Raw genomic sequence first — 10,417 nt, 5'->3', positions numbered from 1 at the left:
TTGACCTATAATAATAAAAAGTGAAATACAACTAGTGCATGTGCTTTTATTGGTCAAATTATTCTCTCAAAGTACAAAAACATTCTTTAATCAAAGGCACACTAAGCCACAATGGTTAAAATAAAACTGTGTACATTTATATTTAGCCCTTGTGTCCACTCCAACAATGGCCTTCTATGTTTGAGTATAGACAGATGTGTTACATATAAATGTACTCAATTTTATTATTTAAAAACATACATATCTATTATATATCTGTATACTATGTGTGTGTATATATGTATATATATATACATATATATATGATATATTTCTACGTATATGATACATATAGTTTATATATATGTATATGTTATATATATATATATATATATATATATATATATATATATATATATATATATATATATATATATATATTTATCTATTGCATATTTCCATGTTTATGCACAGTACAAATATTTTATAAACATACACACACACACATATATGTATATTATAATATATGTGTGAAACTTTATATATATATATATATTTATATATATATATATATATATATATATATATATACATACATACATACATACATATATATATATGCATACACACTCACACACACGTAGAAAATAAAGACATATAAGTCACCTTTTCCTGCCTTTTTCTCTGTTTTTCCTTCAGTATATTACTGTTGTGGATTACGTTTGACATAACTCCTTGTAAATCACATACATGAGGTTCTGAGTTAAAGCTATTTTACTTTATATCCCTTCACAACTGCTATTACTTCCCATTGACTCCACATCCCAATTCTTCTAGTTTATATATTAAAGCCATCATTTCTCTCATTCTCTCTTCATTAGAAATCCGCATGTTTTTGATTAAGTTGTTAAACATGATTAAATAGAAGAAAGATATATACCTTGTCATCCATTTTCCATGCTAAAAGCACCTATGCAGTTCCATGTAAAAGCACCCTTCTGGTGCTACATAAAAGCATCCAGCACACTCTTTAAAGTGATTAGCTTTAGGAAGGGCATCCAGCTGTAAAAACCATTCCAAATCAGACTAGTCTGGTGCAGCTTCCCACCCCCAGCTCTGATCACACCATCCAACCCATGACAACATGAAAAACAGACGTTAAATGATGATGACGACAACGATGATGATGATGATGATGATATATATATATATGTCGAGTTAGAATAGAGGCAGCTGATGAATAATTCCAAGTGGCTTTCTGTTTTCCTATGTGTTCGTTCCGTTGTCTGTAGTTCATTGTTCTAACGTCCTGTACCCTGATATGCATCTATACACACATGTAGATGAAAGTATATACATATATGTGTGTATACATGCATATATATTTTTTGTATTATATATATATATATATATATATATATATATATCTTTAATTTTTTATCTTTTACTTGTTTCAGTCATTAGACTGCAGCCATGCTGAGGCACCAGCTTGAAGAATTTTTAGTTGAATGAAGCAAGCCCAGTCCTTCAGTACTTTTTCTGTTGATATTGTTAGTTGATGTTATGTGGTTGTAAACATACCAATATCAGTTGTCAAGCAGTGGTGGGAGCGGACAAAAACAGACACAAAGACATACATACAAACACACACACAAATGTATATACAACAAGCATCTTTTAGTTTCATCTACGAAATATATTCACAGAACTTAGGACAATTCTGGGCTATGGTAGAAGACACTTGTCCAAGGTGCCACACAATGGGACTGAACTTAAAACAATGTAGTTAGGAAGTTCTCAACGATACAGCCATGACTGCATCTGCATCTCAGACTAACATTAAAAAAAGTCACCAATATCATACAGTGCTAGATAAAATGTAATGCAATATTTAGGTATATCTGTTTACAGTCTCTCTAAGTTCAAATCTTGCCATGGCCAATCAATACCAGTCATGTACTTTGGTAGAAGTAAGTGAATGGATCATACTCCCTTAGTCTTGTACCATTGATAGAAATCAATATTTTTAGAAATGCACAAACAAAAAAGGGGAATTTATTTTCTTTCCTTTAAATCAGGTACCTTGTTATTATGTAAGGGAGCTATTTAATCCAATCACAATATTGATTTTTCTATATAAAGGTGCGAATCCTTTGAGAAAACAGGAGTGTGTGATACTCATTTATGTCCTAAGTAAATTGAAAGTTTATCATTGTAGTTCATATGTTGCTGTAGATAGAGATCAGTGGAATGAGTTGGGGTTATTAATTGACAACTTGAAGTTTTTAGTTCAGTCAAGCCCTACAACTAATATGTGTGTGTGTGTGTGTGTGTGTGTGTGCTGTTGGTATTTTACAATGCCTCCAGTTTTTACAGAGGTGAACTATTCTTCCCCATGATATATCTATTTACAGCCAAGAGTATAATATTTCTATAACATGGTCAGTAGTATCACATCCACATAACATGATGAGGAGTATAAAGTCTCTGTAACATGATCAGGAGTACATCTCTATAACATAATCAACTGAAACTCTTTCAATCGGAAAATGCCGGTATTTATATGTTACTTCTTTACCAAAAAACAATGAGCACTCAAAGTTTTTAAAAAAAATATCCATTTTTATTAAATTTTCAAAATTTTAATCATGATTATATTGAATCACTAATTACCTATTCATTTAGGATCTGAAAATAATTTCCATCAGTCATGATGTAAACTTTTTGACATTTAATTATGATAATACTAAATCACTAATTACTTATTCATTTAGGATCTGAAAATAATTTCCATCAGCCATGATATAAATTTTGTGAAAGAAATCAATGGTTGCAAATTCAATATTCCTGGGACAATTGTTATAAATTGTAAGAGATATTTTTATCTAGGATGTTCTTTCTATGATTCCATTATGGTTTGGTAAGCTTTCTGATCATTTAACATCTGGAGAAATACTCGGTACTTCTTTTCATGGTAACTGAAACATAGAAACATTATCAAATTAATATAACCATCTATGTATCATACTTAATGTATATATATATATATGCCTTTGACAAACAGCTAAACAATAACAATTTCACTATATTCAGCCAGGGGTGATAAATGCGTCTACAATGCATTGGTCCTCTTCATTCACCATTATGGAGCAGAAATATGGACCTCTTGAAGACTCTGACAAAGGGAATCAATGGTTTCTATAGCAGAGCCCAGAGAACCATTGAGAACATTAGGTGGAACCACCATGTTTCCAACAAAGAACTGAACCATCACATTTCCAATAAAGAACTGCATGCACACACACGCATCAGCCTGCAGCCTCCCACCTCATAGCTATCTGTTGCATGTGATGGTATGGACATGTCCTCCATCTCCCACTAGATCATCTTACCAAGGCTTTACTCTCATTCAGTGCAGCAGCTGGCTGGGCGTGATTGGAGAAGATCTCCAGAGGTTAAATGTCACTTAGGAGGATGCAGAAGAGCTGGCACAAAACGACCAGCGATGGTGAGCACTGGTTGGCTCTATGCATGAAGACACCTCTGGGAACACTAACTTGGAATCATCCTAGCCCCATCGAGCAAGAGCATGACGCCAGAGGGAGAAAACCAAAGTTATGGGAGTCTGTCACTCTACCTCTCCTTCACTCTATCACGTAAGTGAATATTGATGACATAGATGTAGGTAAACAGAATATACCTCTTCACAAATTTTCAGGAGGTTCAGTGTCTGTATAGCTGGGAATGTTTATTTTATAAAAATTACCTGAAGTCCTGTTTATTTGGCATGACAACAGAGCCTTCTCCACCCATTGCTTCCATAGCTTCCTGTTATTGAAATAAAAGTTAAATTGGTTATGAAGACAAATCGATGACTCATATTTATTATAAGTCCTTATTTTCTGACAAAAAATAACTATTAATAATTTAAAACAAAATGTAAGCTTTACTTTTTATAATAAACAAATAATTTTAGCCTCAGTGTCAAAGGTAAATTAAGTAGTTACACCACATATAAATGAGATTAATGAGACTAGTTGCTGGTCTTAAAACTTAGTCAGAGAAACAATATCCATTTTCTATCCATGGATATATTGGTAGCATATAGTGTATACAAACTAGTTAGTCTGGTCAAGAAAAATAATAAAAGATATTTTTTTCTTTTCATCTAGTTTCTAAAAGAGATTTACTATTTTAACACAACACCACCTTCAGCAGGAGCAGCAGTCTTCTTTTCTACCTCCTCCTCCTCCTCTTCATATCTCACTGTCTTTGAGTTTCTTCTTTCTTCTTCCAAACACTTCATCTGCTGATCAGTATAACTAGTAAGACCAACCTTTTGTGTGTATTACAGAGACGAACCCCCTATATGTATTGTAGTAAGACAAACCTTCCACGTGTACAATAAAAACCAGCCTCTTACATGTGTATGTATTATAGAGAGACCAACTTTCCACATATATTACAAGGAAACTAATCTCCCACATGTATTATAGACAAACTAATTGCCCACATGCATTAGGATAAAGACCTCTTTTGGTCATGAATGACCATACGACTGCACTTAGAAAGTTCCTTTTGAGGCACAAGTCTGAGCAAAGTTGTTTTTATAGAAGACCAGCGGTCACCTATGCATACCAGCCTTCCCTCTCCATGCCACCAATGTTATCCAAGGGAAAGGCAAAGGTCAATACAGCTTGGCACCAGTGATACTGCAAACTCATTTCTACAGCTAAGTGAACCAGAGCAACATGAAATAAAGTGTCTTGATCAAGAACACAACACACAGCCCAGTCCAGGAATCAAATTCACTACCTTATGATTGCAAGCCTGATGATCTAACTACTGAGCCACACAGACCAATTTCCCACTTGTATTATAGAAAGAGACCAACTTCTTACATGCATTACAGAGACCATCCTCTCAATATAGCATAATGTGGCCAACCTCCAACATGTGTTACATATTGGAGACTAATCCCCGATATGTATTCTTTGTCTTCAAAACATGGAAATTTTGTTTAGGGTCTGAACAAATCTATAAGGTGCAGTTCATGATTTCATTTTCATCTTCAAGTAAATTCCTCTTCCAGTTGATCTTTTGAAGGAAATAAACTTTCCTAAGATTGGTAATTGAAAATTATCATCATCATCATTTAGTATCTGCTTTCCATGTTGGCATGGATTAGACAATTTGACTGAAGAGTTGTTCCAGTCTGATTTGGCATGGTTTTTATGGCTGAATGCACTTCCTAACACTAACCACTCCAAGAGTGTAATGGGTATTTTTTATGTATCACCAGCATGGGTGCTAATTACTAAATATGGCAAATAGGAACATTTCTTTTCTCTTTTTGACAAAATATTTTGACATATGTTAAGTGACTCAGGAACTGGTGAAAGATCTGTATTTCATCAGGGTACATAAGTTACAGAAGCATATAAATATTCAAGATTAATCACGCATCAAATGACACAACAATCTATAAGTAGATTTTTTAACAAACTACTTGGTTACTACTAACCTGAATACTAGAGTAATTTCCACTGGCAAATGCACCAAGAATAGCTGCTCCTAGCAACACTGATTCATCCATATCAGGAAGAACAAATGGTATTCCTGCACAAAAAAGGTACATGTTACTGTCAAAGACTTAAGAACATTACAAATAATTCATATTATTTTAATGAACATCGTTTTTTCAAAGAACTGTTAGTATCAGTCAGAAGAATGTATTTTTAAAATTCTTTGCTTTGTTTTAGAAAATTTGGTAAACTGTTAGTTCTTGAAATTGTAACACTTGGTAATTAGTTGTGTTGAATAAGAATTCCTAGTTTCTAATAACCATTCTTCCTTGGCTGCCTTGAAACATAATGATAAAGTGATAGCTAACACACATGCATACAAACTTTATGAATTTACATTTATAGTTATTGGTCTATTAGGTTATGTTAGTAAATGTCTTCAGCAGTAATCATGAAAGGCTGGCATTTTCAGCCAAAGAAAGTTCACTAGTAACATTTCAATGTTGTCATCATCATCATCATCATTTAACGTCTGTTTTCCATACTGGCATGGGTTAGACAGTTTAACTGAAAACTGGTAAGCTGGGGAGCTGCACCAGGTTCCAATCTGATTTGGCAAGGTCTCTACAGTTGGACGCCCTTCCTAATGCCAACCATTCCGAAAGTGTAGTGGGTGGTTTTTACATGCCACCAGCCACAACTATGGTCTCACTTGGCTTGACAGGTCTACACTGTATGGTATCTTGCCAAAGGTCTGTTACCTGTCACTGCCTCCATGAGGCCCAACACTTGAATGGTGCTTTTTATGTGCCACCAGCATGGGTGCCAATTAGCCATGACTATGATTTCACTCGGCCCGAAAGGTCTTCACAAGGACAGCATATCGTCCAATGTTTGAAGGGTACTTTTAATGAGCCAGTTACATGACACTGGCATTGGCCACAACTACGATTTCACTTGGCTTGACAGATCTTCTCAAACATAGTATATCGCCAAAGGTCTTGGTTGCTTGCCACTACCTTCATGGTGGTTAACTCTCTGGTGACAGTAGTGTTGCCAACTTAAATCACAATTTTATGCTAAATTTCAGTAGAAAAAATACTAAAAAAAATGCTAAAGCTTAATTTTTATTTACTTTCTTTAATTTTATTCAGCATTGAGAAATAATTTCTTGAATTTCACTGATTTGATCACTTTCAGCTGCAGTGCCTAGGTCTTGACTTCCGTATACATTCAAGGTCCCAATCTTATTAATTATGTGTTTTGGAATATCAAAGATTTTGCAACATTTGCCATATCTTTTCATGCCATATTTTATAGACAGTATTATTGATCTAAGCATAGGAAGATGCATTTTGTTTCCCAATTTTGATTTGATTACACCCATACTACTGAACAACTACTTAACTTCTGCATTTGAGTTTGGCAATGTCAATAGATTAATGGCAAAATTTGTAACATCTCTAAAAGGATTTCCTCCAGTAGCATCTTTATATTCCAAGACTTCCAGCCAGAATGCCTCAGTATTAGACGTATTTGTCCATTTAACTAAATGAATGATATTAAACTGAATTCCAACTGAAGCAATTTTTTCTGCATTTAAATGTATTGCTTCTAAGACAGGTAAAATTGGCTCTTTGAAATGCTGCAAAATATTCTCTACTGAAAAACATTTGATATTCCTCAGTATATTAATATTTCCTGGCAAACAGTGCTTCAGCTCTTTATAAAGGCAGAGTAAAAATTGTTGCATTCTCTTTTACAAATATTATTTTCTTCAGTGGCTGTTAGTCTTCTTGATAATCATTTCTGCTATCTTTCTCTTGAATCTGTAGCCTAAATTTGGTTTAGGATCCAGAAATTTTTCAATAGAAGCATCAGGATCAAGTGGATCAATTCTATATGTTGGCAACACTATCATATTAGCAACAGATTTGATCAAATTTGAAAGATCTTCAAGTAATTTTGTTTTGTCGACAGTGTTTGATTCAAACAGTTTATTCACTTCCTGAACATGTTTTAAAATTGGATGAAAAAATAAAAGGTAAAGTTCATTCCTAGTATCACAAAACATTTCATGTAACGTTTGTGCTGTAAAGCATTTTTCTTTTATAGTTGTAGTTTGGAAGTGAGTTTGCTATTCAAAACATTGGCTTACGATTCTATTTACCACTGGTTCTATTGACAGCCACCTAGTTTGCTTCAAGCACAGATGTCTTATCATGATCTTCAAAGGCTCTTTATCATTGATAGCAAGGTAAAGTTGTTTGTAGGTACTTTGTTTTGTTGAAAAATGAGAGAACCATTTATAAGTTTCGGATATTTTCTAAATTAATGGGCAAACATTCAGCACAAGTGTGGGATACTACCAACTGTAAAGAATGACATACACATCTAAATAGAATTAACGATGGAACTTCTTTTAATTTCTGGAAAACACCATTGTTGACTCCTGTCATTACTCTAGCATTGTCAGTTCCTATACCCAGTAAATTTTTTATATCTAATTTCTTTTTCGTTAATTCAGTTTTTAAGGCATCTACAATACCATCTGCATCACGTGTTTCTAAAGATACCATCCTGAGATGTGTATGTACCACTTTTTTGTGAATGTCACTGTAATATATGATGACAATTCCTAACAACTTGTTTATCGATATATCATTTGGATTCATCTAATAACAGGCTAAATTTTCTATCTCCTATATCAGAAATCAAATCTCCATCAAAATATGGAGCTACAACATTTCTCACAATATTTGCACATTTTGAACGATGCAACTTCACTTTGGACATAATATCACTATCAGACATATAATTCCTACATAACTTTATTAAGTGATCACAGTTATTAAATGATGAGTGGCAACAAATAAACATTACAAAATTTGCTTCAAGCACAGATGTCTTATCATTTTTGGTTTTAATAAAATTGGGAAGAGAAATCATTTGCTGTGGAGTTGATGCCTTATGTTTCTTTGCTTCACGGTGGCTTACTAAAAGAGAATATTTTGCCAACATATTCCATCTACATTATCTACAATGTGCTTTAGATTGGTCACTAGGGACTTCACACAAGCACTTAGTAAATGGTAGCATCTTAAGTCATTCCTTTCGGAATTTATGCTGGTACAACTTTGTTATCTCATTATAATGTAGTGGGAAGCAAGAAATAAATTGAATGATTAATAAAAATATAAAATTGAAAACACAACTTATCAGTTTGCAGCTAACAATTCTTTCATTTGCCGTTAACAATTCTTATGCTAGCATGAAAAAACACAGGCCTATTTTAAAACAGTCAAACTGAAAGTAAATCGGTCAACCTGTCATGATAAAATCTCATCACTACAGAATAAAGCATTGTTAGGACGAATTTCCATGCTTTCATTCTTTGCAACATATTTACATTATTGTGTAGTGAGTTCAGGTGTTGACATGAGTTACCCCCCCCCCCCCCCCCCCCAGCACAACTCTGTATCCAAGTGCGGGGGGAGGGGCTCGAAAAGTTCATAACTTGATAAATTTCCTTTGGATAACTTTCATTTGAAGTTTCATGAAAGTGAACGAAAAATTCAACAATAGCCAATAGTATTAAAATTTGGCTGTAAGATACTTTATAAAAGTAGAAAAGGAGGAAAAAGAAGAAAAAGGGGTAACTTTGTTGGAAATGTCATGATCAGAGAAAAATGCTAAATAAAATTTTAAACCTGCTATTTCCCCTGCTAAATACTAGATTCAAAAATTTTCTGCTAAATGCAAGACTAAAAAATTTTCTGCTAAATGCTAAAAAAAAATGCTAGATCTAGCATAAAATATGCTAAATTGGCAACCCTGGATGACAGAGTTTTGTCACTTTGCTAGAAATCAGCTCATTCTTTATATGAGAAATGCATCATTGCTTCAGCTGCCATGACGCCACCACCATCATCATCATCATCTGCCAAATGTGAAAAATAAATGAGAGAAAGACAGTCTTCCTAGTATGAACCCAGGAGAGGACCCAGCCATTCTTATTGACACCAGTGTGATAGACAAAACAGTTTCAGTTAAGGTTGTAAAGAAAGGGAAAGCCCTTAGTCCATCACGAATCACTGCTGAGATACTTCAAATATCTAGCAGAGTGGGACACAACCTAGTCATCCATAAAGTTAATCACATAATACAGGAAGGTTTTGTACTCAGCAACTGAGACAGCAGCATCAGAGTCAACTGTTACAAAGGTAAAGGAGATGCCTTACAGAGTAGTAATTACAGATGAATCAAATTGCTGGACCAGTTCATCAAAGTCACAGAAAGAGTCATAGTTCAATTACAAAAAATGGTTACCTAGATGAGATGCAGTTTGGATTCATGTCAGGAGGAAAGTGCCACTGATGCTTTATTTATCATAAAGCAACTTTAGGAGAAGTATTTAACTAAAAATAAAACACTACTTGGCATTTGTCAACTTGGAAAAAACTTTTGACAAGGCTCCTGCAGAAGCTAAGAGTAGATGAATGGCTTGTGAAGGCCATTCAAGCCATGTACAGGGATGCTGTCAGTAAAGTGAAAGCAGCAATGAATTTAGTGTGCGGATAGTTCATCAGGGTTTGGTTATCAGTTCCCTCCTATCTATCATTGTCCCCCAGGCGATAACAAAGGAATTTAAGACTGACTTCCCATAAGAACTGTTCCATGATGATGGCCTTGTTCTTAGACCTGGAGCTGTAGCAGAATTAGAACTAAAATTCCATGTGTGGAAGCAAAACCTGTCATCAAAGGGTCTTGATGTTAACTTAGCAAAGACCAAAGTTCTAGTTTGCAGGAAAACAGACAGTATGCTAATCCATTGAAATAAAAGTCTGATATGTAGAAGAGGAATGGTATAAATTCCATACAGTGTACTCAGTGCAAACTGTGGACACATAAGA

General features: G+C 34.2%; 1 protein-coding gene across 6 annotated transcripts in view; it reads right to left on the bottom strand.

Annotated features, from left to right (window-relative positions):
• Positions 1–2,580: 2,580 nt before the first annotated feature.
• The window catches only part of LOC106874293 (FGGY carbohydrate kinase domain-containing protein), a 100,434-nt gene continuing 92,597 nt past the window's right edge, over positions 2,581–10,417 (bottom strand). For 4 of the 6 annotated variants that reach the window (XM_014921973.3, XM_089357435.1, XM_014921971.3 and 1 more), the window contains 3 exons: positions 5,504–5,598; positions 3,746–3,807; positions 2,581–2,957 (listed from right to left, as the gene is read on the bottom strand). In XM_014921973.3, the coding sequence (XP_014777459.1) occupies positions 2,879–2,957; positions 3,746–3,807; positions 5,504–5,598 (236 nt within the window). In that variant the 3' untranslated portion in view covers positions 2,581–2,878. The remainder of the gene's footprint in view (positions 2,958–3,745; positions 3,808–5,503; positions 5,599–10,417) is intronic. The other 2 variants (XM_052970621.2, XM_089357436.1) reach the window with 1 other exon arrangement.

This window comes from Octopus bimaculoides, chromosome 9 (assembly GCF_046866305.1).
Source record: "Octopus bimaculoides isolate indiv1 chromosome 9, ASM4686630v1, whole genome shotgun sequence".
Taxonomy (NCBI): domain Eukaryota; kingdom Metazoa; phylum Mollusca; class Cephalopoda; order Octopoda; family Octopodidae; genus Octopus; species Octopus bimaculoides.
The sequence above is the reverse complement of the archived record's forward strand: the minus strand, read 5'-3'. Positions and strand labels throughout refer to the sequence as shown.